This window comes from Ascaphus truei, chromosome 10 (assembly GCF_040206685.1).
Source record: "Ascaphus truei isolate aAscTru1 chromosome 10, aAscTru1.hap1, whole genome shotgun sequence".
In the NCBI taxonomy this organism is placed as follows: domain Eukaryota; kingdom Metazoa; phylum Chordata; class Amphibia; order Anura; family Ascaphidae; genus Ascaphus; species Ascaphus truei.
Genome location: NC_134492.1, coordinates 38,855,568 through 38,882,964, shown reverse-complemented (window position 1 = coordinate 38,882,964; position 27,397 = coordinate 38,855,568). Strand labels below are relative to the sequence as shown.

At 45.2% G+C, this 27,397-nt stretch overlaps 2 protein-coding genes across 10 annotated transcripts in view; one reads left to right on the top strand and one right to left on the bottom strand.

Moving 5' to 3' along the window:
* Positions 1-26,979, top strand: part of DARS2 (aspartyl-tRNA synthetase 2, mitochondrial) — a 35,803-nt gene extending 8,824 nt beyond the window's left edge. For all 3 annotated transcript variants that reach the window (XM_075616681.1, XM_075616683.1, XM_075616682.1), the window contains exons 5-18: positions 59-160; positions 1,156-1,251; positions 3,251-3,374; positions 3,996-4,042; positions 5,044-5,150; positions 6,174-6,243; positions 7,454-7,633; positions 10,053-10,160; positions 15,790-15,852; positions 16,688-16,840; positions 18,702-18,920; positions 19,510-19,620; positions 21,984-22,059; positions 22,520-26,979. In XM_075616681.1, the coding sequence (XP_075472796.1) occupies positions 59-160; positions 1,156-1,251; positions 3,251-3,374; positions 3,996-4,042; positions 5,044-5,150; positions 6,174-6,243; positions 7,454-7,633; positions 10,053-10,160; positions 15,790-15,852; positions 16,688-16,840; positions 18,702-18,920; positions 19,510-19,620; positions 21,984-22,059; positions 22,520-22,692 (1,629 nt within the window). In that variant the 3' untranslated portion in view covers positions 22,693-26,979. The remainder of the gene's footprint in view (positions 1-58; positions 161-1,155; positions 1,252-3,250; positions 3,375-3,995; positions 4,043-5,043; positions 5,151-6,173; positions 6,244-7,453; positions 7,634-10,052; positions 10,161-15,789; positions 15,853-16,687; positions 16,841-18,701; positions 18,921-19,509; positions 19,621-21,983; positions 22,060-22,519) is intronic.
* RABGAP1L (RAB GTPase activating protein 1 like) overlaps positions 26,550-27,397 on the bottom strand; it is a 318,905-nt gene continuing 318,057 nt past the window's right edge. For all 7 annotated transcript variants that reach the window (XM_075616671.1, XM_075616673.1, XM_075616670.1 and 4 more), the window contains one exon: positions 26,550-27,331. In XM_075616671.1, coding sequence (XP_075472786.1) covers positions 27,155-27,331 — 177 coding nt within the window. In that variant the 3' untranslated portion in view covers positions 26,550-27,154. The remainder of the gene's footprint in view (positions 27,332-27,397) is intronic.

The following is a 27,397-nucleotide window of genomic DNA, read 5'->3' as shown; positions in this document are numbered from 1 at the left end:
GCTGATATAGAGTGTGGAGTGTCAGTATTCATGTCGCTCTGCTCCCCTTTTCTTGCAGCATGATACCCAACTGAAGAAGTTGCTGAGTGAGGCTCCTCTGGAGTCAGTGGTGCTGGTCAAGGGCACAGTCATACCACGGCCAGCTGGGCAGGAGAATCCAGTGAGTACACAACTGCATTTCCTCACCTTCCACAAGTAAAGCCCGAGTGTGTTTAGGTCCCTGAAGCATACAGACCGACAGATTTTCATTCATGTTCTCCCAACATGTAAAGTAGCAACCCTGCCCACACAAGGTTGTTCTGGGGATCCTTGGTGTTAATCCGTCCTCGCAGACGCTCCTCTCCTGGTTACCAAGAGTTGTTTTTTTTTGTGCCAGTTTCTGACAACAAAAAACTTCAAATGTGACCAAGGAATCACCAATAGAAAGCTGTAATGTCTCCCGGAAGCCACGCTGCGTCTACTGGACAAGTATTGTTGTCTGGTTGTAAAATGAATGCCATGTTGGCAACCAGGAGGTTACTGGAGTTCAAGCTGTGATGTTCAGCTATATATGGGAAATGCTTAGAAATTGATCTAACTAGTAGGAGAGATCAAATGGTCATTCAAGCCTAGTAGCCTGTCTTCCCCCAATGTGCAAGTACTGGAGATACTGGGTAAGCGCAGTAAAGGGAATCGCCCCCTCCCGCCTCCAGGTGTGTCCATGCTGCTAGTATCCATTTTTTGGCCAGAATAGAGCTCGTTCTCTTTTGAAGCCCATAATGCTCTCACAACCCAAAGTTGTAGCAAGCTGGTTGATGTCGTCTATGGGAAATTATTTTTGTTTTTGTTTCCTTTTTATATATGGTACATGGTATGGTTAGATTTACTAAAGGATGAAAGCCATACCCATCATTGATTATCGTTCACTTGGTCATTAAAGAACATTAATTATTTGCTTTCACACGTCAAGGAATCTATCCCTCTATGTGCTGCTTTTCTTCTGATCACGACCAAGTCATGAAGGGGGATTGAGGGGGAGTGGGTTCAATGGTGTTACCCCACGTATTGGAACAGTACAGTATATTCTTCTGTTGGCCTATCTTGTTATATGCGAGCTATAGCAGTGGGGTGGATATTGCTCTGTCCTGACTCTTATCTGTTCCTATTGTATTTTAGAGGATGCCAACAGGAGAGGTTGAAGTTCAGGCAAAACAAGCACAGATACTGAACCCCTGCAAGAAGCTGCCCTTTGAGATTAAAGACTTTGTGAAGGTAATTGCACTTATTTACCTTCTTACATCACTTATTGCTGTGTCAGCACTTATAAAATAATCATGCATACAATCTCTCCTCCCCCCTCTTTAATACAATACAATCCACATAATACGTAATTAGCTAAATTGCCGATCGATCCGCTCTCCTGTGATCGATCGGCGAAGATTTGACTCAGGGGTTCCCTAAATGGCTGCAGAGGGGTATTCTGCAGTCAGTCAGGCGCATATGCATATTAAAATGCGTTCCACTGGGGAAGATCATGTGACAAGGCTGTCACTAGATACAATTGGTGCACTGATAGAGGACAGGGCTCAAAAAGGGGTGTGCCTGAGCCTGTTTCAGAAGAGGAAGGGGATGTGACTTTGTAAATGGTTGCTATAGAAACAAGGCTTGTTACATTATAAGGCTATAGGTGACTGGTGCATCAAGAACTGATTATGTCCCATAAGTATATGCTTCACCGCTTTTTAGGACCACTTCACTGTATCTTGAGTATTAGTACAGCATCCCTTGCAGGGTTAGGGGACTTGGACCTAGTGCTCACTGGCACACATGGTGCAGACACCGTTTTAATAGTTCATTTTAAAGTATAAAATATATGCTTGATTTGTGAGTGCTTATATTTTATACTTTAAACTGAACTATTGAGGGTGTCTGCACCATAGAAGTGATTGTAAATGAAAACAAAGCGTGAGACAATTTACACTGCAGACCCGGAGCCTGTCAGAATCATGCCGTGCGCCCTGGTGACATCACCGCAGCTGGTCTTTATCCAGGAACTCAGTGACTCAGTCAGCAGCCCGCCTCGGACAGGAGAGAGAGGGAGAGGGAGACGTTGACAGTGAACCTGACGGTTTGATTCTTCATCCATACTACCTGTATACTCCTGTGTACTCTGGACTTTGCCCTTTTTGAGCCTTCATTTTGCATTGATTATTACTTTGTAATTACTTAGTGCTGCTCTGGTGGTTGGGGTGTCAGGGTCAAGGGAAGTACCTTGTGGTAGTTTCGGACCTGAGGGAACGGGCCTGAGGAAGGGGTCTTTTCCCCGAAACGTTGCCCCCCTGATTACCCTCCCCCCCCCCATCATTTTTTGTTTACCTCCCCCCTCACTCTCCTTGTCTATTGTCTATCCACTCCCTGTCCCTGTGTTCTTTCACCACCAGCGCCTTGTCTGTAGGGTCCATTGTTTACCCGCTTGTGCTACATCACTCCAAGTTTTGTTATATTATCTTGTGATTACATTAAATTATCTACTTTTTTGGCGTATACCCAGCTTTGTTCATTTTTCCCTAAGTCAGTGAGTGATGGAACTGTAGTTAATGTTTGAATAGAAGTGATTGTGTTTGATGCTTTTCTGTTCCCATACAGAAGAAACATAGAATATGATGGCAGATAAGAACCATTGGGCTCACATAGTCTGCCTATTTTCCTGCCTGCTGGGAAACCTAACACCCTATTTAATCAGTGGCTTTCTCCCATGTTTCAGCCTCATGTCTATTCCAAGCGTATTGTAACGTTTCTCTTACGGTATTAGCCTATAACACCTCTATGGAGGCTGTTCCGCAAATCCACCACTAATTGCAGTATTTGCCAGTACAAGCTTCCCACACACTAACATACACACAGCCCTGAGCTTACATTCTTCTATTTAAGTATATATATATATATATGTAAATAAATATGAGATTGACTTCATGTAGTGGCAGTGTCGGCTTATATACTAATACATTTGTCCATTTTGACAAAGTACAAAGTTGCTCTCCCGGTCTTCTACAATCTACTAGGATGCCACGTGTCTGTAATACAATACTAGGATGCCACGTGTCTGTAATACAATACTAGGATGCCACGTGTCAGTAATACAATGAGTCCTCATGGTAAAAAAAATGACATTTCAACTTCTGCACTTTTATGCCACTATTTAATATAGTGATATTACCTTCTGTAAAGACACAGATGATAATGAACATATTTGTTCATCTGCGCTTTTTAGAAGTCGGAAGCTCTGCGTATGCAGTATCGCTACCTGGACATACGCAGCACCCAGCTACAGAGTAACCTAAGGCTGAGGTCCAGCGTGGTAATGAAGATGCGAGAGTATCTCTGTAATCAGCACGGTAAGGAAATGCCAAGAACCCGCTTCATTACACTGAAGGATTCATCAGACTGAGCTACGTAAAAACAGAACAGGCCGACGGACCGCAGGTTTCATCAGATAGAACTCCTCAAACAGAACAGGGGTTTTATCAGGGAGAACAGAATGAACACATGAGGGATTTATGAGGCATGAAAACAGAACAAGGGGTATATCAGGGAGTTCAATGGAAAATGCTGGCCAAGAACAGACCAATACAGAATGAGCCCCTTTAGTGAGGAATGTATTAGACAGGCCTGTGTGAAAACAGAGGGATGAAATGATCAGACAGGAGTGAAAGAAAATAGGAGGGTTTTATCAGACAGTACTAGGTGAGAAGAGCGAGAGAAATCAATCAAGGCTGCATGGGAAAAGGATTCATCATCTATTACGGCATGAAAACCAAATAAGGGCCACATCCGGCATTGTTTCCATGTCAAATTGAATGAACTAATAAAAAGGCAGAACGCAAAGAAGATGTGTTATTTATCTGGCAGCTCTGTAATGAAACGGAACGAGGGCCTAACTAAGTAGGACTTCATGGGAAGGGAATGACGGATACACAGGCGGGACTGCACTCACTCATTCTACCCATTTGTTTCAGGGTTTGTGGATGTAGAAACCCCCACCTTGTTTAAGAGAACCCCAGGGGTAAGTATTTGTATAAAAGTTCTTATTTCATTCAGCGGTAAATGAATGGACATTTTGAACGGTCTGTGCTGTGAAAGAGCCACACGTTGTATGTATGAGTGTGAATAAAGAAGAGGCAGGAGTCAAATGTAACATCATCAACATGCGTTTGTGACTGGACAGATGGACTGTGTTGGACAAGGGAAATGTCACATAGTAGATAATGTTGAAAAAAGACATACGTCCATCAGGTTCAACCTATGCTAAATTTAGACAACAAATACTTTAGCCTATATCTATACTTACTTATTGATCCAGGGGAAGGCAAACAAAAAAACCCATTAAGGGGGGGAAAAAATCCTTCCTGGCTCCAAGAATTGGCAATCGGATTAATCCCTGGATCAACATTCTTCCCATGTTTACTTATTTGGTATATCCCTGTATACCTTTCCCATCTAAAAACATGTCCAACCTTTTTTTGAACAAACCTATTGTATCTGCCATCACAGTCTCCATGGGTAATGAGTTCCACATTGTAACTGCCCTTACTGTAAAGAACCCTTTCCTTTGGTGCTGGTGAAATCTCCTTTCCTCCAACCTTAAGGGATGGCCCCGAGTCCTTTGTACTGCCCGTGGGATGAATAGTTCTTTTGAAAGTCCCCGAATATATTTGCCATTTTATTTTATGACAATTCCAGGAGCTCCATTTTAAACATGGTAAGTTTGAGCAATGGAGCGCCATACACGAAGCTATATGGAAGGGTCAATAGAAGGAGCTTCTGCACCGTGCAGCACTTTGACTAGCGCTGCTTTAGGGGCTTCAATGCTGTACTGTGTAATGTATGTCAGAGCCTTCAAGCAGCAAAGGAGACGTTTACCAGAAAAGATGTGTGCTTTGTACAGTAATATCAGGGTTGTGTTTAAATACTGATCCGGATTGCACCTGGTGCTGTCGTAGCCATGCTAATGCCAGGGTTCTATATATATATATATATTGCTTGACACCCACTCTCTGCTGCCAGGGTGCCAAGGAGTTTGTGGTGCCCACCCGAGAGCCTGGCAAGTTTTACTCCCTCCCACAAAGCCCGCAGCAGTTCAAACAGTTGCTTATGGTCGGTGGGTTGGACAGGTGAGTGTCAGGTGTATAAAGATAAAACGTACCCATCTAGAAAACATGATGGCCCATATTTACCCCATGAGACCCGTTCACGCACAATGGGTGGTGCTGAGCGGGCACGCTCACGCTGGCCGCTATGAAACACATTGAGGCAATGTGTGTGGCCAGCGTGAGCGAGCGCCTGCTCGGCGCTTAGATGCTTGCAGAGCAAGCAAATTTGAATTTGCCGACCGCAAGCGCGTCACGTGAGCAGTTCGCCCAATGAGGGCGAACCAGCTCTGTGACGTTGTGGCCGCGCCCCCAGACAAGCACGCACCTAGCCGGCCACAAATCGCGCGGCCGAGCAGGGCGTGGCGCACGAGCTCCAGCGCGCCCGCTTCCTGCCTGGCCGCAGCCTCAGGCTACAGCCCCGCTGTCTGCGCTGCAGCGTGCCTGCCAGTGAGCTGCGGGGGGAAAGATGGGGGCGTGGCCATGTCACACAGCAGGTTCGCCCTCATTGGCTGAACCGCCGGGGGCGAGGCCTAGCGCTCCATCGCTAGTACTGAGCACAATTTTCCAGTCTGCTGGAAAACTGACGGCGCGGCGGTCACCCCTTGCAGGGGGCCCGGTCCTGTTGAGAGGCGGGCGCTGCAGCAGCCAGCGGGGACCAAGCCTTATGGAAATAGCCCTATATGTATTGATATGAGATTCCTGGTTTAATCTGGTTCCCCATACATGATGATAACTTGATGTGGCAGCTGTGTGTGGTCCTGGGGTTACGATGATGCAGAATCCTTGGCTACATTACACACAAGATGACTTGTGTGTTGGTGATATTAATAATATGTCCTGTTTGTGACTTGCAAGCCTAGAGAGATGTGCGGAAGTAGAGTTACCCATAGCTGCGTATCACAATATTCTGTTTTACCCTCCGCATGGCGTGACAGCAGCGGTAGGACATAATGTAGCACAAGGGTGTCAGTCATTGAAAAGCCAGCGTTGCTAGGATTTGGTTATTGCAAATCCTCACCTTTTATTATAAATGTGCATTTCCAGATACTTTCAAATAGCGAGATGCTACCGGGATGAAGGATCAAAGCCAAATCGGCAGCCAGAGTTCACACAGGTAATATCCCATATTCCTTGGATATAGCCTGACATTATCCTGTACCGTGTATGCACTTGTTACTGGCATATCCCATGTGAAGTGAGTGACTGCTGTGTGGAATCAGTGTTACTAGATACAGACAGGATAACCACAGACCCTTACTCCGAACTGCATGATGTTTGGGGGCGCAATCCTTTGCATCTGACGAAGTGGCCGCTCCCCAAATGTTATGCAGTTCAGGGAAAGTGTCTGCTGTTATCTGGCCTGTGTGTTGTTATTTGTGTAGGCCTTATCTGTTATTGGTGCAGAGTAATGTGCAGTGTGAATTCCTTATCTGTTATGAGTATAGAGTACCTCGCCTGGCGGTTGATTAGTTTTAGGAGGCATATTATCTTCCTTTTTAGATGCATTATTTTTGAACCTCTTATCTATGTATTTTATTTTCTCGATGGAATTTTTTTGAGGACTTCCCCTTACTTTTTTTGTTGTTGCAGTAAATCATTATTAATAACCACAGATCTTCTCTCTTAATTCTCCTTTTTACAGTCTTTGTTTTGTCCTGATACATTTCCAATTTTTTTCCGGAAAACATGTTCTCGTTCTTTTTCTTTATAAAGTTCACTGAAGTTCCTACAGAAGCTGCTGCGGATCTTTTTATTAATTGGTTTGCTTATGTGGAGGAAGGTTTTACTGTTGAATCTGCATTTTACAGCTTCCTAAAACAGATGCATGTTGTTTTATTGTCTCTGCCCATATTATAATAAATCACAAACTTGCTTTAATAATCACTGTGTCAAATGTAAGTTTCCCCCTCATATTGGTTAATTAGCACGTAGTATATATGTAATTAATTAGAAGGTTTTGTGGACACTGTTCTAGCAGAGATATTCTGTCCTTGGATATACATGTACTGCTTTGTGTTATGTGCAGTGGGACAAAACAGGCCTCAAACATCTTACAATCTATCACTGCTGAACCCTTTGGCACAGGGAGGTGAAATTACTGACACAACATCATGCATAACTGGCACTAATCTTATATTGTGGTCTCCTATTGCACATTAGTGTCCAATCCACAATACTCTTGCACTTATTTAGTCACCATGGGTTGATGACGCTCGCTCACGTTTCCCAGGCACGCTGTTTGTGACAGTCACTCAGCACTTCTTTTCTATTGCAAAGAGCCTTCATGTTTAGTGATAATGTAACTTTGCGGCTTTCACTTTCAGGTTGACCTTGAAATGTCCTTTGTGGATCAGGCGGGCATCCAGCGCCTAGTTGAGGGTTTGCTGCAATATTCCTGGCCTGCGGAGAAAGGAACCCTGTCAGCCCCCTTCCCAGTCATGAGCTACGCTGAGGCCATGAGCAGTTATGGTACTGACAAACCAGACACTCGCTTCCAGATGAAGGTGAGACATCCTCTCCTCTCCCAGAGTCTGAGCTGCTTTTACCCATCCTTCCTTTAATTACCACTTCCACCGTCTTCTCCTTTCTTCTTCAAGGGTATTCAATGATTGGCACACAGTGTATGGCTATTTGTTCAAATTAGAAGTTTATTGCAATATATTTATCCGGATTGAAAGACTCAATATAGGCATCTGCTTAAGTGATACGGTGGGTGCTGGTTTTGGCTCTTGATTAGACTTCTTCAGGAGGGCCGTGGGCGGGCCATTAAATATTAGCAATTTTGTTTTCAGTAATAAGAGGACTTGATATTGTATCAACATAAGAACCAGTGTAGTGCTTGTCGCTGAACCAGAGACCTGCCGCTGAACCGGAGACCTGCCGCTGAACCGGAGACCTGCCGCTGAACCGGAGACCTGCCGCTGAACCGGAGACCTGCCGCTGAACCGGAGACCTGCCGCTGAACCGGAGACCTGCCACTACTAATACTTGTAGTTTAAGCCAGGAGGGCTCAAACTTTTCCCCTGCGAACCCCTGCCTGCTCTCCTCCTCTGCTCGCGCCCCCCTCCTTACCTTGTCTTCGGCGTCAAATAACGCAGCGAGGTCAACGACGTCATGTTGTCATGTGACCCCGCGGCGTTGCCATGCCGATTTTTCTATTGTGACCAATAACTGAATGAATGCTAATCTGGGTGCTGAGAGAATGTGAGCTTGTGAGGTTTTCCTTTTTAACTTACAGGACCTAGCAGTCCCTTTTATAAGACTACTGGGCAGCTGTCCTTCATTATATGCATCTGGTAACGGTAACTGTACTTCTGGGAGGCCTGCATGTTATGCTTATAATGGCTCGAACAATATACAAACTGTATGGTGCTCTATCTATAGTCAATAGCTTCTACAAGCATAAGTTCTCTGGAACTGTTGTAACTTGTCTGGTGTGCAGCCCTTGGGTATCATGTATGTAGCCCAATATTCCAAGTGATAATGACACCACTAATCCACTGTAATCCGAATAGCTGGCCAGAATTCCACAATCACCGCAGTAAGAATCCTCACACATTTGTGTCCAGACATAGACGCATCGAAGTGGATAAGCAATACATGGTGTGAATGAAAATGAATGGTAAACTCACATTTACTTGGTCTTCTGGATGATTTTCCTCCAATAGGGTGCGCCTCCGTCTTCCACAGCATACAGATGCATTGGTTTCCGGAGCACTACTTACACCAGTGTAGAAAAAATCAATTGCAAGAGAGTGTGTCCCATTAGAATAAGAATTTATCGTCTGCATTGAGCTACATAACGGAGCACAAAACAGACCCCACCTATAATGGCCTGAGACTTACCTGTCTACGCAGGCATTTCATTCATGAATCACAAACTGCCTGACATTTAATAGCTGCACTTTCCTTGTGTGTGTTCTCTTCCATAACCTTAAATGTTGTCTTCGTGTCTCCTTGGTATAACTGTGCAGTGCTGCGCGTCCCATTGGGAGAAAAGCGCGAAATACAGGGGCGAGAAAGTTTGTGAACCCCTTAGGATTTTCACATATTTCAAATCTAAAAGGTTATTAGATCTTAATCTAAGTCCTAATAATAGATGCAGATAACCCTGTCAAAGAAATGACACAAAAACATGATACTTTTTCAAGATCTATTTATTTACAAATGATTCAACATTCAGTGTCCATGTGCGAACAAGTATGTGACCCTTAGATTCAGTACATGGGGGCGCCCCCTTTGCGCAGCAATCATTTCAACTGCGCGTCTCCTGTAACTGCCGGTCAGTCTCTCACAGCGGGTGAGGAATTGTGGCCCATTCGTCCTTACAGAACTGCTTAAACTCAGTGACATTTGAGGGCTTCCTTGCATGGACAGCTCGCTTCAGGACCTGCCACATTTCGATGGGGTTTAGGTCTGGACTTTGACCAGCCCATTCTATTTCTTCTTCTGCAGCCATTCTTTTGTAGATCTGCTTGTATGTTTAGGTCATAATTGCTGTATGACCCGCTTTCACTTCAGCGCTCGGACTTTGACGGGTGGCCTGACATTCTCCTCTAGAATCTTCTGATACGATGCAGAATTCATGTTTTTCAATGAGGGCGAGCCGTCCAGGTCCCGAGGCAGCAAAGCCGCCCCAAACACCCCACGCCCACCACCATGCTTGACTGTTGGGATGGGGTTCACAAACCTTTTGTCGCCGCTGTAACTAAAGTATTTATTATTATTATTAATAATGTATGAAAATATTCCAGATCCCCCCCATCCCCCTTGCAGGTAATGTCAGTACAGTACATTGGGGGACCTGTAGTGATGGTCTTGCTGCAGCTGCCGCAGGATTACGGTGCCGCAGTAGTATTTTGTTAAGGCGTGTGTGGCTTCTGAACTCTAATTTACCGAAAGTATTCTCATTTCCTCTCTCAGATCACAGATGTTACGTCGCACCTCAAGGCCGCACCAATGGGATTTGTGCAGGAGGCTCTCAGTAAACCCCATGGATGTGTAAAAACCATCCGGGTTCCCGAGGGAGCAGTAAGTATGACAATAAATGGATGTATTTGGAATAAAGGCAGCAGCAGATCTCTCTAAGGTGTGATGCAGATCTCTCTAAGTTGTGATGCAGATCTCTCTAAGGTGTGATGCAGATGTTTATGAATAACGGCCTCAGTGGTTTACACAGCACTAAACAAAGGAGAACAATTGAACCTCTGCCTCTGTGTCATTACGGTATGTTCTGCAATCATTTGCTAGTTCCTGGCACGGAAGAGTCTTGCTGTAGGTTGCATGGAGCCAGACACTGATCTCTTACCCTCTGGTTTACTGCCCTGTCACAGTCCCTCTAAAAATGTGCAGACGGACAAATTCTCTGCGCAGAGACTGCTCCATTCAACAGTCGATGTACCCGAGGTTACACAGACACGGAGTATACTTGGGAGGGAGATACTGTAGCAAGAAAGAGTGTAGAGACGGAGATAATACAGAGAGAAAGTTAGTATGGGGAGGGAATGTCTCTTACTGCTTGTTATTGCCTATTTGACCGCAGATAAGAATTTGGCCCTCTCAGTCTGTCCATTTTCACCTGGCACCCGATTCGATCGTTGGCGTCTCCTATTTAGGATATTAGGATAACCTTATGTGTGTCCCAAGCATTTTTGAATTCCAAGTTGTAAACATTGTTCTACAGATGTAGCAAGAGTCTCCGTCTCCAGCGCTGAAGTCCAAGAAGCAAAACTCTGCGGTGCCGGGACAGTGTCTGCCACAATCTCGCTGCGGGCTTCCGAAAGGGACACCCGCAGTGCCATACCTCCGGCGCTGCAACCGCTGCGGTTGTGTGATCGCAGCACCGAAGACAGTTAGCTTTGCTACATCTGGCAGTTTAATGTAATTCACACCCTTTTGTTATAAGCCCGTGTATATGGACCTCTGCGATTTTGGATATAGCTCGTATCCTAAGCATGAACATCCTAACTCTAAAAGGCATCAACTCCTTCCTCAGCAGTGACTATGGCACCTGAAGCTCCTTTACATCCTCTGTTTGCACCAGACTCCACTGCACATCACATTGGTTATGGTGATAAGACTAAGCACAAGTGTTGTAGTTCCCTCTGTATTCAATCTGCTGCAGGTCCTCTTTCTAAAGCTTTTTGTAGAAAACATTTTGGGCAATGGTGTTGCTAATACGTCCTGGGCAAGCTACCCGCCTATCTGAACAAGCTCCTCACCCCTACCACACGCAGCACTTATCACCTGAGATCTGACTACATAAGACTAGTGATTTACCGATCACCGGGTAATTACCAGGTACCCGGCGCTTTTTCAGCTACCTGAAAATTACCCAGACCCGGCAGCAGGGGGCTGGGCTCGGCAATGGGTCGGAACCAGCGTTCGGTAATTTCAAAGTAGCTGAAAATACTTCAACTTACCTGCAGCGGAAGGTGAGGAAGACCGCGGCAACATCTGGGAGCAGCACGGCTGTCCAATAGGAACGCTCCTGCTCCGGTCACATGGTTCCCCGGCTCCCACCAGCATCGGCTGTGGGCTGTGTTCCTGCTGCTCCCGCCGGCTGAACAAAGGCATCTGCCGCTGTAACCGCCACCAGGATGTCTGCTGCTCCCAGATGTCGTCGCGGTCCTCCTCACCCTCCGCAGCGCTCTTTCTCACCCTGCAGGTAAGTGCCGCCCGGGTACCCGGCCGGGTAAAATGATTAATTTTGCCCGGGTACCCGTTAACCGGTTTTCAGAAAATGGAGGACCTGGTACAACACTACATAAGACTGGTCACAGTCCCACGGTTCAACAAAGTATCCGGCCGCTCCGCCTTCTCTTACCGTGCACCCCACAACTGGAACAGTCTACTGGAGTGTCACATCCGCCACCAGTCTAAGTTCTTTAAAAACTAAGCTGTCTCTCATTTTTATCTGGTTGGTAACTGTTACATGCGCCTATAGCATATATTATCTTTAACTGTCCATGCTATATCTTTTACCAGCCTCAGTATGTCTCTAACTCTATTCATATATCTCCATCTCTCCTTCCTTCACCACTTCTCTGTTCACATGAACTCCTTTCTTACCTGCGTCCTCTGACACCACACAGCTATATCCCCTGCACTAAAAAACACCCCTACAAATCATCCTCACACATTCTCTTTCTATCCATGCCTCTCCTCCTTGCTTCTGGGAATATCTCTCCCAATCCTGGTCCATGTCTTATTCCTACATGCGCTCGTCCTCGCCTCCCACATGCAACCTCTACTCCTTCTGGTGTCAACCCCTCCAACCTCATACCCATCCCCTGCCACCCTCCCTCCTCTCTCCCTTTCTCCTGTGCCCTTTGGAATGCTCGCTCCCTCTCTAACAAGTTCCTCTCTGTGCATGACTTCTTTCTCTCTCACTCCCTGCTTCTCTTTGCTATAACTGAGACCTGGCTCACTCAGTCTGACTCTGCTCTGGAAGCTGCCCTCTCCTACGGTGGCCTTTCCTTCTCCCACACTCCGCGCACTGATGGCAGGGGTGGAGGCGTGGGGCTCCTGCTCTCCTCTCTGTCATTACCGAACCCTTCCTATTCCTCCCTCTCTTGCTTTTCCCTCCTTTGAGGCTCACACTGTCCAGATTTTCTCTCTCCCTGTTCACATGTGGCGGTCATCTATCGCCCACCTACCTCTACTCATCCCCCTTCTGCCTTTCTCTCTCACTTTGAATCTTGGCTCTCTTTCCTCTCCTCAGACTCCCCTGTTCTTCTCCTTGGGGACTTCAATTGCCACATTGATGACCCCTCTCTCTCTCTTGGGCTTCCCGCTTTCTTTCTATAACCTCTTCTTTTGGCCTTCAACAGTGGACTGCAGCCAGCACCCACAAGGATGGCCACTACTTAGACCTGGTTTTCACTAAGAACTTCTCTCTCTCCGATTTCTCCATTTCCCCTTTTCCTCTCTCTGACCATCATCTCATCTCATTTTCTCTATCTCGCTTCTCCCCTTCTCCACCTCAATCTACACCCCGGTTCTGCAGAAACCTGCGCTCTATTCACTTAACTGACTTTGAGTCCACTTTACGCTCCTCCCTCTCCTCTCTCAGCTCTGCTACAGACCCCGACAACCTGGTCAGGAACTACAACTCTGTCTTGTCCTCCTCTCTTGATCTACATGCCCCACTTTCTCTCTGCCGCACTCGCCCTTCTAACCCTAGACCCTGGCTAAATTCCCACACACGCATGCTGCGTTCCTCCACTCGTTCCTCTGAACGCCTCTGGAGGAAGTCTCACACTCTCGCAGACTTCCTTCACTACAATTTATGCTATCCTGTTTCAACTCTGCCCTCTCGCAAGCTAAACAAGCCTACTTTTCTGCACTAATCAACATGCACAAGTCTAACCCACGCCGACTGTTCTCTGTCTTTGATACTCTACTCAAACCACCCTCAGCTGCCTTTCCTTCCTCCATCTCCGCTCAGGACTTTGCTGACTATTTTAAGGAAAAGGTGGAATCCATACGTCAGAACATCCCCTCTGTTTCTTCTTCCCACCCTACACCTCTTCCTAACTCTCCTCCTGCCTTCCTTGACTCTTTTTCCACTGTCTCAGAGGAGGATGTGTCGCTGTTGATCGCCACTTCTCCCTCTACCACTTGCCCTCTTGACCCCATTCCCTCCCATCTCCTAAAACCTCTTGCTCCTACTATACTCCCTACGCTCACACACATTTGTAACTCCTCCCTCTGCTCTGGAACCTTTCCATCCTCCTTCAAACATGCAACAGTCATACCATTACTCAAAAACAGCAAGCTTGACCCTACCTGTCTTTCTAACTATCGACCTGTCTCCCTCCTGCCTTTTGCCTCTAAACTCCTTGAACGTCTTGTATTCTCTCGCTTGCTCCATTTTCTCAACACCTATTCTCTCCTAGACCCTCTACAATCTGGCTTCCGCACTGCTCACTCCACGGAAACAGCCCTCACTAAAATAACTGACGACCTCCATGCTGCCAAAGACAGAGGTCATTACACTCTGCTCATATTACTCGACCTCTCTGCAGCATTTGACACAGTGGACCACCCTCTTCTCCTTCACATTCTCCATACTCTTGGTATTCGGAACAAAGCTCTATCCTGGATCTCATCCTGCCTCTCCCATCGTACTTTCAGTGTCTCTTCTGCTAACACCTCCTCCTCCTCTATTGATCTCTCTGTGGGGGTACCCCAGGACTCTGTCCTGGGACCTCTTCTCTTTTCTCTGTACACACTCTCTCTAGGTGACCTAATAACATCTTTTGGGTTTAAATATCACCTCTCTGCTGATGACACACAAATATACTTTTCAACACCTGACCTTACACCTGCTATACAGACCAAAGTTTCTGAATGTCTCTCTGCTATATCATCCTGGATGGCCCTCCGTCGCCTTAAACTCAACATGGCTAAAACAGAGCTCCTCATACTTCCTCCCAAACCTGGCCCTACTACCTCCTTCCACATTACTGTTGGAACTACGATCATCCACCCAGTAGCCCAAGCACGCTGCCTAGGGGTCACACTCGACTCCTCTCTCACATTCGCCCCTCACATTCAAAACATTTCTAAAACTTGTCGCTTTTTCCTCCGCAATATAACAAAGATACGCCCTTTCCTCAGTTGCTCGACTGCTAAAACTCTTACTCAGGCCCTCATTCTCTCCCGTCTTGATTACTGTAACCTCCTGCTGTCCGGCCTTCCTGCCTCTCACCTGTCTCCCCTACAATCTAGCCTAAATGCTGCTGCCAGAATCACTCTACCCTTTCCTAGATCTGTCTCAGCATCTCCCCTCCTGAAATCCCTCTCCTGGCTTCCAATCAAAGCCCGCATCTCGCACTCCATTCTTCTCCTCACTTTTAAAGCTTTACATTCTTCTGCCCCTCCTTACATCTCAGCCCTAATTTCTCGCTATGCACCACCCCGACTCTTGCGTTCTGCTCAAGGATGTCTTCTTTCTACCCCCTTTTTATCTAAAGCCCTCTCCCGCCTTAAACCTTTTTCACTGACTGCCCCACACCTCTGGAATGCCCTTCCCCTCAGTACCCAACATGCACCCTCTCTATCCACCTTTAAGACCCACCTTAAGACACACTTGCTTAAAGAAGCATACGAATAGCATTGTGAACATTCTGAACACATGATACATAAAGCTTGGCCCCCTGCAGACGCACTTACCAGAACTCCCTCCTACTGTCTCTGTACGTTCTACCTACCAATTAGATTGTAAGCTCCTTGGGGCAGGGACTCCTCTTCCTTAATGTTATGTTTGTCTAAAGCACTTATTCCCATGATCTGTTATTTATATTATCTGTTATTTATTCGATTACCACATGTATTACTACTGTGAAGCGCTATGTACATTAATGGAGCTATATAAATAAAGACAAACAATACAATACAATATATAATGTACAGTATAACCCTTAATGTAACCTTGTATTTGTCATCATAACTGTGTGCCCAGGACATACTTGAAAACGAGCGGTATCTCTCAATGTATTACTTTCTGGTAAAACATTTTATAAATAATAAATACGTTTAGTTTATTTTGGCCAAGTCAATGTAGAAATGTTAAATGTCTACACACCTAATTTTAAAGCGAATCATGTCCTTCTGGCTTGTCACTGTGCCCTCTCCCTCCTCCTGTTCCCAACAGAAATTCCTGAAGAGGACGCAGTTGGATTCAATGAAAGAGCTCATCAGAGGCCAGTATAACCAGGTACAATGGGCAGCTGTAAGGATGGAGAGACGGGGGGACTGGACCTGTGTGAGAGTGTGACTGGAAGCACCAAACAGATATGAGGGATGTATCCAGCATAAAACACACACAACCCCATCAAGCTCTTTTGGGAACCCCTGAGCCCCCACAAAATATATATGTATATAAGTGTCAAAATGGAGAGCTATTGAGCGTGGCATATGTATACAACAGACAACAGAGAAGCCCAATGCTACATCCAAGATGACAAAAATAAACAGTAAAATACTTCTATATTCTCTTGAAATAGGGTCATTTAGTTTAACCCTTTGGCCAAAGCGTTGTAAGCTTGCGAGCCACGACAAGGCAGACACCTGTTCGCAAGTCCTAACACTACCAGATAAAATACTAATATACCAGTATTAGGATTAAAATTCTCATTTACCTCTATTAGGAGGGACCCAGCATACCAGAGATAAGGTTATGTTGTCAGTGTGGGGGAAAAATGACGAGTGTTATTGAATAAGGCCGGAGTGGTGGGCAAGAGAGAGGCACAATACTGAAGAGGTGGGCCCAGTGGAATAGTTAGAAAGTAAGCGCGAGATGGGGATTAGGCTGGACATTAGTGTGGTGGATGTAATAAGCATGTTAGATGGGAATTAACAGTGTGAAGATGGGGATAAACGCAATACAAGATCTCATTGCTTTAATAAGGGTTGTGTTTGACTGGTCGTTAGTTGTGCTCTGTAGGACCCTGAACACGAACATGGAAGATCATCCTAACATGCGCAGCCCCCAGAAATCGGGGAATTGGGTTCTATGCCTTTTTATGCTGTTTCCCTGCGCATCCTCGCAGGATGTGATGCCGGTTGTCCTGAGGTCAGATGGAAGCTGGAAATCTCCCCATGGGAAATTCCTGAGTGGAGAGATGCAGAATGATCTCACGGAAGCCACTGGCGCAAAGGCGGAAGACATCCTCCTGCTGGCAGCCGGAGAGCATTACACAGCGGTGAGTCAGGGTGCAGGGTGAGGCAGTCTTGTACCGACTCTGCTCAGTCTGTTCTATACTGTTTGTTACGGGGAAGACTTGGCGTGCATGGTGGGCAAAGAAATGCACCACGGCTTCTTCCCATAAAATACTTGTGCATGGTGGTGTATGAAATACTTGTGCGCGGTGGTGTATGAAATACTTGTGCGCGGTGGTGTATGAAATACTTGTGTGTGGTGGTGTATGAAATACTTGTGCGTGGTGGTGTATGAAATACTTGTGTGTGGTGGTGTATGAAATACTTGTGCGTGGTGGTGTATGAAATACTTGTGCGTGGTGGTGTATGAAATACTTGTGCGTGGTGGTGTATGAAATACTTGTGTGTGGTGGTGTATGAAATACTTGTGTGTGGTGGTGTATGAAATACTTGTGTGTGGTGGTGTATGAAATACTTGTGCGCGGTGGTGTATGAAATACTTGTGCGCGGTGGTGTATGAAATACTTGTGCGCGGTGGTGTATGAAATACTTGTGCGCGGTGGTGTATGAAATACTTGTGCGCGGTGGTGTATGAAATACTTGTGCACGGTGTTGTATGAAATACTTGTGCACGGTGGTGTATGAAATACTTGTGTGTGGTGGTGTATGAAATACTTGTGTGTGGTGGTGTATGAAATACTTGTGCAGGGTGGTGTATGAAATACTTGTGTGTGGTGGTGTATGAAATACTTGTGCACGGTGGTGTATGAAATACTTGTGCGTGGTGGTGTATGAAATACTTGTGCACGGTGGTGTATGAAATACTTGTGCACGGTGGTGTATGAAATACTTGTGCACGGTGGTGTATGAAATACTTGTGTGTGGTGGTGTATGAAATACTTGTGTGTGGTGGTGTATGAAATACTTGTGCGTGGTGGTGTATGAAATACTTGTGTGTGGTGGTGTATGAAATACTTGTGTGTGGTGGTGTATGAAATACTTGTGTGTGGTGGTGTATGAAATACTTGTGTGTGGTGGTGTATGAAATACTTGTGCGTGGTGGTGTATGAAATACTTGTGTGTGGTGGTGTATGAAATACTTGTGTGTGGTGGTGTATGAAATACTTGTGTGTGGTGGTGTATGAAATACTTGTGCATGGTGTGTATGAAATACTTGTGCGCGGTGGTGTATGAAATACTTGTGCGCGGTGGTGTATGAAATACTTGTGCGCGGTGGTGTATGAAATACTTGTGCGCGGTGGTGTATGAAATACTTGTGCGCGGTGGTGTATGAAATACTTGTGCGCGGTGGTGTATGAAATACTTGTGCATGGTGGTGTATGAAATACTTGTGCGTGGTGGTGTATGAAATACTTGTGCATGGTGGTGTATGAAATACTTGTGCGTGGTGGTGTATGAAATACTTGTGCGTGGTGGTGTATGAAATACTTGTGCGCGGTGGTGTATGAAATACTTGTGCATGGTGGTGTATGAAATACTTGTGCGTGGTGGTGTATGAAATACTTGTGCGTGGTGGTGTATGAAATACTTGTGCAGGGTGGTGTATGAAATACTTGTGCAGGGTGGTGTATGAAATACTTGTGCACGGTGGTGTATGAAATACTTGTGCGCGGTGGTGTATGAAATACTTGTGCATGGTGGTGTATGAAATACTTGTGTGTGGTGGTGTATGAAATACTTGTGCGTGGTGGTGTATGAAATACTTGTGCACGGTGGTGTATGAAATACTTGTGCATAGTGTATATATGTGGTGCTCTCATATTTCCGCGTATAGAAGAGACATATAGCAGTGCGGCCCCTTGGAGTTGGGGATGTTTATCGAGTTATTTCCCTTCATTCTTCCTCTGAGTTATTCTCTCGGTTTGTCCCAATCCTCTGCCTCAGTGCGCCGCTTTAGGGAAGCTGCGTCTGGATGTTGCCTCTCAGCTGGAGGACTGTGGGGTGTCTCTCCGTGACCCCACTGCGTATCACTTCCTGTGGGTGGTGGACTTTCCACTCTTCCTACCTAAGGAAGATAATGTGGGGGAGCTGGAATCTGCTCACCACCCCTTCACAGCTCCCCACCCTGAGGACATGGAGCTCCTGTACACAGAGCCAGCAAGGGTGCGTACCATCCCTATAACACCCACCTCTTTATATCCAGACCTCCAGCACACAGCAAGGCAAAGGGAATACTATTACCCAAACACACACCCGCTATGAAGTACTAACCCTGTAACACACACACACACACAGACACACACACATTTACCCATATCTAGGCATCCGGCACCCGGTGCTAGGCAAACTGAGTACCAACCCATTGCATACCAGTACTGCATCCAGATCTCTTGCACACAGCCACATATGTATGTACATGTATATACCTCCCTGCAACAAGCACAGCTAAAGTTGTATGTATGTATGTACCCCTCCTTTATACACACAAACACCACGTTCCATACAACGTGTAAGCTCTCACCCACACACCTCTCCACACACTTCTGTACAACATGAAAAAACATCCCTCCATATAGACCGTGTATATACATAGTGATCATGGTCACTGTGTGGGTTTAAGGGATTGGTAGTGTGCTCTGTTGCCACTATGTTCTTAGGTATACGTGCGGGGAGGAACAGAGGTGTGAATGTGAGAACTATCATCGATTATAAGAAACCGGGTACATAGTGATACTTATTCTAACTCCACCAGGTCCGCAGCCAGCACTATGACCTGATCCTGAATGGCAGTGAGGTGGGAGGGGGCTCAATTCGTATTCACAGCTCGGATCTGCAGTGCTGGATCCTGCAGCATGTATTAAAGGTAAGAGCTACTATCATCGCTAATCCATACTATAGGCTAAAGCAGTCAAATTCCGGGCATTATTGAAATTCCTGCCCTCTGATTGGTTAAAATTCCGGGCATTATCCAATCAGTAATGCCCGGAAATTTAGCTGCTTGCAAAGTGTTGATTTCAATGTGATTTATTTCCAGCCAATCAGCTTTCAGAAGAGCTGAGACAGGGCAGGGGATTGGTCTAAAAGTAGGAACAGCTCTGAGACAGGGCAGGGGATTGGTTAAGAAGTATCAGCCACGGGTTGACTCCTCTCCCTTGCTCCGTGAACTGAGCAGATTCAGTTGAATTGGTGGGGGAGAGAGAGAGTCTGCAAAGCAAGTGAGTGTCTGTTTGCAGTTTGTTTCTGGCTGTAGTTTCTGTGTGTGTGTCTGTGTCAACAGTAGCAGTGTTTATGAGTGTAGCAGCAGCTGTGTGCTGTGCTGTTGTGTTGTATGTAGCAGCAGTTTGTGTGTGTGTAGAGGTGTTGTGTGTAGAGGTTCTGTGCTGTGTTGTGTGTGTAGAGCTCCAGTGTGTGTGTGTGTGTGTGTGTGGAGCTCCAGTGTGTGTGTGTGGAGCTCCAGTGTGTGTGTGTGGTGTGCTTGTGTGTGTAGAGGTGCTGTGTGTGTGTGTGTGTGTGTGTGTGTGTGTGTGTGTGTGTGTGTGTGTCAGCAGTTTGTGTGTGTGTAGATCTGCTGTGTTGTGTGTTGAGCTGCTGTGTTGTGTGTGTGTATGTGTGTGTGTGTGTACACAGAGGGGACGGCAGTGTGTGGATATAGATATCTGCAGTGTAAGAGTATATAGAGGTGGATTCATGTATTTACCATTTTATTTTAATTAAAAAAATCTATATAACTATACAAAAGTGTCTATTATTTATGAAATATGCCTACATTTAGCCTATAATAGTAATAATCCCCTCAGAACAGGGCATTACTGGCCAATAATGCCCTGGCTTGGTTAAAGTCCCTCGGCTTCGCCTCGGGTCTTCAACTCTTCCAGGTGGGATTGGCCAGTAATGTCCTGTTCTTCGGGGATTATTACTTAATTACCGTGGATATGCCATTTCTTCTATAGCAGAACAGAACACTGCAGCAGGATTTCACAATGCAACGTAATGGAGGCAATACACAAGAACACAAGAATAGGATCAGAAAATCTCATTTGCATGATGAAACTAGTCTGTTTGTGACATAGTTGTTGCCTCTAACTAGTGTGGGTGTTTATAAGGAAAGAAGAGATTAGCCTAATGGTCCCTTTCTGGTAGGACAAAAACATTTGTGATATTTAATAAGTCCGTTTTTGAATACCATGTTAATATTTAAAGTTATGGGTCCACCGACTATTTTTTTTGGGGGGGGGGGGGGGGGAAACGGGGTCGCTAGAGCTAAATTGCGTTAATTTCAGCTCCTGGGGGACCCCCTACTTCCCAAGGTTCTTACCTCCGAAGGTGCCCCATGTAACATTCCCAGCTGGGGAAACAAAATGGAGTTTTAAATCTCCCGCAGTACGAAGCCACAATGTCATCCATCGCGTCTTCCTATTGGCCTGTGTGCCGAGAGAGATTTAATTCACGGCAGCACAGATATAAGTAATGCGATTAAGCTCCACAGACCCCCTGCTTCAGCTCCGCAGACCCCCTGCTTCAGCTCCGCAGACCCCCTGCTTCAGCTCCGCAGACCCCCTGCTTCAGCTCCGCAGACCCCCTGCTTCAGCTCCGCAGACACCCTGCTTCACACCTATTAAACATAACAGATGGTTGGATGCTCCTTTATTGTGTGATTTGATGATTTGCATAGATCGTAAACTTGCATATCGCACAGATTTTCAAAAGCAAAAGAAGCCGCTACCTAAATACGTTTTCACATGGTTTGGACTTGCAAGTGTCGCACTTTTTATCTTTACACTTATATTTAATTATTCTTTGATAGATGTGTTAATTAAATACTTATTTTACATACATTTTCATCTTGGCATTAATTTTAATCTTTTAATAATTACATTTTTATCCCACCTCGATTTAACCCATTATTGAGAGAGTGCAGTACACAGCGCTTTTCTTTTATTGATTGATTATATATATATATTTTTTTTTTTAATTTGCACCGGCAATAATCAAATAGTGATGACCTGTTACTGCATTACTAATCAGCTGAGCCAGGAAAGGTCTCCTCCTGCTTTATTATAATGAATACGCAAGGTGTATTTTCGAACAATATTGCCGTTTACCATTTAAAAAGTCAGTTTCATTTGTATGAATCGGCCGCTGTGACTGACTGATGCTCGTTTCTCAGTAACCCCAGCGTGCGTTCTGCTTTATGTGCCATATTCTCTGTTCCCCCTGTCTCTGCAGGAAGATGTGGCTCTTCTCTCTCACCTGCTGGAGGCTTTGGACTCTGGAGCGCCCCCACATGGAGGGCTTGCTTTAGGTAGGTGTTTCCACGTGAGCTGTCTAGTCCCAGAGGTGACGGTCTTGTATCTTTAGACCTTTTCCCTGAGCAGTCTGGTCAAAGATGTCAAGTAGCTAGGACTGTGCATGTTCTCTGAGCTGTTGCTAAACTCTATACCAGGGATGGCCAACTCCAGTCTTCAAGAGCCATCAACAGACCAGTTATTAGGGATATCCCTGCTTCAGCACATTAGGGATTATTAGGGATATCCCTCAGTCAAAATGACTGAGCCACTGATTGAACCACCTGTGCTGAAGCAGGGATATCCTTAAAACTGGACCTGTTGGTGGCCCTTGACGACTGGAGTTGGCCATCCTTGCATTTCTTTCTATCTGTTGTGCTCTGTACAAGGTTGAGTGTCCATGCTCCTCTGCATGATTTGCAGCCTGCTATCTCTCCCATGTAGCCTGTTCAGTGTAAGACCTTTCATGTCTTCTAGGCCTGGACCGTCTCATTTCGATCATTGTTGGAGCTTCAAGCATTCGTGATGTCATCGCTTTCCCTAAATCCTTCCGGGGTCGGGACCTCATGAGCAACGCACCTGACTTTGTGTCTTCTGAGGATCTGCAGCCCTATCATATTCAGGTCACACATCCACCAGCGGAGGAGTGACTGGGGCCAGCCACACAAACACTCGTTCTGGGACCTGGGGTGCACTTGAATTTGACATTTTGAACCAGTAGCTGGGTTTGGAAACGGCTGGGCCTGGTGCTGATGACTTCCCTCTGTTTTATCCTCAAAGCTTACAAAGGCGCTCAATGAAACAGTCTCTTACTTGGTACACTCCATTTACAACGGATCAAATAGATTTAATTCATTACATTTGGTCATGGATCATGGACAAAAACCAAGTGTCCAAATCGGTCTGCTGGAAATGTCTTGCATATCTACAAGTGCAGTTCCTCGATGGTACATGCAGGCTGAGCACTTAATCCTCACAGTGCAACATTCCAAGTGGGGGAAATTGAGAGCAGGGCAGGCTGTGGGTGCAGCACCCCAAAAGCTTGTCACAGCCGAACCATATGCTGTTAAAAGACTGCCAAACTGTCATTCAATTATGCATTACTTCATAAACCCTTTCATGAGTAACTTCAGTGCAGTGGAAACGAGACAAGTATTGTGAACCAAAATGCAGAGTACTTAAGGCACTAATGATGTGAAACAGTTGGACTTCATTCAAATGAGAGATTTATGAAACCGTAACCTAACTCCTTCAGTGCCTTATTGCTGTTAGGTCCATGTTTTTAAAGCTTTGAACTTTAATACCACATCTTTGGCTATTTGAGAATTGGCAGATTAGACAAATAAGAACCAAGGAAATTGCAGCAGCCTAGTACTTAGTGGTAGTCAGACTCAAATGAAACCTTAACACTACTGAGAGGCCACCAGGAAAACTGGTTGTGCTAGCGAAGCAGGCTGCATTCTCTTTCAGTCAGCTCTGTAGCCTGAAATCTTGCTAACATACAGTGTTATGTTACTGTGTCTAGTTAACCCTTACACCCCCGTTACCATCTGAAGTATTGCACGTGGGGGACCTTGTAATTCAGGTTATAAATGCTGCCACTTATCAGAAAGTTGCTATATAGATATTGGTGCTATGTCATAAAAAACATGAATCCACCTTGAAGTTGTTTTTGCAATACTAAAGTGCCAGTCTTTACGTTGTTACGATGAAGGATTCTTGCAGAAAATGATCTCAACCTAACATACTCTTTTAAGCTGTGTCTTTTATTGAAATGGAATTCCTTTACGGCAGAGAACACTGGCTTTTTTACAAGTGTAGTTTTTTTTTAATTGAAAAGAAAATATAAGTGAAAATCCTTGTGTTTGTTTGTGGGGTGTGTTCCTGTAGTGGCAACACAATGCAGTCTGGCGTAAAACCAACTCTCCAGATATCTCCATGGAAGGAACAAATGAGATGAATTGCATACTGGGCAAATATTGCCAATCAGTGAAAACATACGGAATCATTCAAATATTTTATTAACAATCCTTATAGGCTATGCAATAGAAAATTGGTTGGTGGTAAAATAAGTGTATACAGTACAATGTCCTTCCTGTACAAATTGTTTAATATTCTCATTTGTGAAACTGCAGCCCTTCTGGTTATTTATTATTACATCAAAAAACAAGCCCCAATGGATATCCAGGGTAACAAATTATTTAATTCATACCTATGTTTTTTCTTCTCATAAGCATGGGGCAAATATAAATGACAGTATAAAATTGGTAGTGTAGGACCTGTTGATAGATCTAGATTGAGAACTCTTTCAGCCTACATCTGTGTCGCCCCAAAGGCGAACGTCTGAAAGTGTTCCCCCCAAGAGCGGTTCCCCTCTGCACAGAACCAGCGCGCAGCAGGTTAACATCTGCGATTGCTTGCTGTGTGTTTCCTCAGCCCCACCCTCTGGAATGTTTCCTGCCCCAGACAAAGGACTTTCAGTGCACAGCTGAATTCATTGAGAACCCCTCCAGCCTACATCTCCGTCACCCCAAAGGCAGCCAAAGGGTGTCAGCTGGTTACTGATGTTTTTTAATGTTACAGCTGCTCTTACAATCCGAAACACACCAACCTTCTCATCCCCTGTACCCTATGTTTCAACTTACCTTTATAGATTGTAAGCTTCTTTGGGCAGGGTTTTCCCAACACCACATTGCCGGCCTAACCTACCTCTAATACAATTGTAATTGTTATATATTCCCAAAATTAGATCTCTAAATTATATCTCTAACTGTCCATGAAAGGTCTAAATTGAATGCATTACCACTGTTCATTTAATGTAACCATGTATTATCGTAACCCTGTGCCCAGGGCGTATTTGAAAACGAGAGGTAACTCAATGTATTATTTCCTGGCAAAACATTTTAATAAATAAATTACCTTGACGAGGTTGCAGACTTCATATGTTGTGGCCAAAAGATTGAACTAAATGACCAAACGTATGAGAAGAAAAAACAGAACTGAACGAAATAATTAGTCATATTGGATGTGCATTTGGGATTTGTTTACTGTTCTGTGTTTGCGGTCACTTTCCCAGTAGAGTTCCAATTGGCACAGTGATAAATATGCAATACTGTGACTCTGGGTTTTGAGCTCGCTCTATTACATTGGGGACAGCAGAGTATTATATATGGAAAAGTAAATGTCAATCAAAAAGAAAACTTAATTTAGAGATAGGTAGGCAAACGCCTGAAATGTGTTTTCTAAATAAATCTGCATAATTCATAATATTATTCTTGGTTATGATGATCAAGTCCTAAAGTACCCTGAGCGGCTTGAGGCCGCGCTTATAGCCCTGCTACGGCAACGTGACGTCACCCATCGCCATAGCGATTTCTGCCTCTAGTGTAGGAGAGGGCGGCGTGGCCGTGAGCGGTTCTCCCTCATTGGCTGAACCGCTTACGTGCCCTTTGACGTCACGCGGCAGTCACCGGAAAAAAATCAATTTCAATTGACTTCAGCAATTTGTGTCGCGCCGTTGCGGGCGCGCCCACGTGACTGATCAAATTAACTTGATTTGACGCGATGCGCCATCGCGGGGACTATAAGCGCAGCCTTCGCCTGTGAGGCCTAATATTACAATAGCCCGCTCTGTATAATCTTGTTTCCATTTTATTCCATAATACTTTATACCGACTGTTTGCTTAATTGCTTTGGACAAATTACTTTATCTGCATTAGTTATTCAAGTACTGTGGCCTGTATTTCCCTTATATCTACAGCTTCGTAAACACAGGCAGTGTTTATTTAAATTCTTCGTGCAACGTCCTTCATTTTTCATTGGTCGCATCCAAGGAAGAGAAAGAAAATCTGAATGGTTCCTTAAACAAATGTAACATGCATTAAGCAAATATTTGGCGGCTTGGTTTCTTTGCAAATTAAGCACAAGTCTTTTTCTCCGCGGCTCCTGAATGGGGCGTTTGTCAAATATTTTTCTCTACCTTCATCACTGTCCGTTTCAGTCCCCGGTGGCTGCTGCCACACACGAGAGCACAGCCCCCCGGGGGGCAGGCCCCAGTCACCGTGTGTGCATGGTCGCACAAAGCGACCGCTGGAAGGGAAGACCAGGATTTTGTCCCTCCCTGCAAAGACGCAGTCACATGGATGATTAGCAACCAGTGGTTGTGCAGATGGTCTACACTATCATGTTCGCGCCCCCCCCCCACGCATCCCATCGCCACCCCTAGACCGCGGCTTTTACCTGTCCACGCTCCGCCAGGCGCTCTGACGCGCGTGCAGCCGTGGCCACTGGGGACTCAGCCTATGGAAGGAGGACGAGGGGGCCCTGGCTGTGCATAGAAGGGAGTAGCCAGAAGAAATGAAACCACTTTACAAATGAACGTTAACATGGTGAGCTGAGATTGGAAAGTATTTTAAAAAGAATACAAGAACAGTTGGGTGGAGGGGAAGAATATTACAGTATAACAATAGTTTAAAGTCACCTGAAATTAAAACAACCCAACACTGGATGCACCAATGACTTTTATTACACAGATAATATTGTGATGCACTTTTCTTTCTCCGTACCAGTGACGGATTAATAAAATATAGGCAGGTTGCATACAATACAACATAGAGTCCAGAGGTGAGAATCCCCGTGACAGATAGAATTAAAAAAAAAAAAAAGAAACTTTAGCACTTTCATAGGCAGCAATATGTTAAAACTTTCCATCAAATATGTAAATATGCATTTCTAGAAACATCTGTATGTCCACGCCAACATATTTATACTTACAAAACACACACATTAATCTGACTCTGGAATAAGCGATGTACTTTTGCCAGCAGGAGGAAACCTACTAGCTAGAGCCCCAGGGTCATGTTATACTATAATAATACAAGTTCATTAAAGAAATAAAGTGTAATAGTGGCAGCTGTCCAAAGAAAAGATTTTCCAGGCGGCACAATGAAAAGACTTGCGAGGAGATTTGAAGCCTGCAGGACGCGTTGGTGACGGAAGAAATTAAATGTGACATCCGTCACTGGAAAGACAGGCATTTGGACCACCTGCCTGGCTGTCTCTGCTTCCTGGTTGGTAATTTTGTGCTCTTATTCTGTGCTTTTAGGTGCCGTGCTATGTACTCTCTTTTGCTGCCTGCAGGACTGGGCTGGAGGCCTGGGCTCCCTGTGGTGGCTGTGCAGTGGGCTGGTTACTCGTAGCTGTTTTAATAGAGTTCAGGGTTTTGCTAAACCAGGAGTTTTTGGCAGCCTGGATCTCATTGTGAAGAGCTCCTCGCTGATGCTCCAGCTCCTGAGACGGAAAGAAACAGACCAGTTAGGACAAATGCATCCCAGACTCAGAAAACAGTAACTAGTG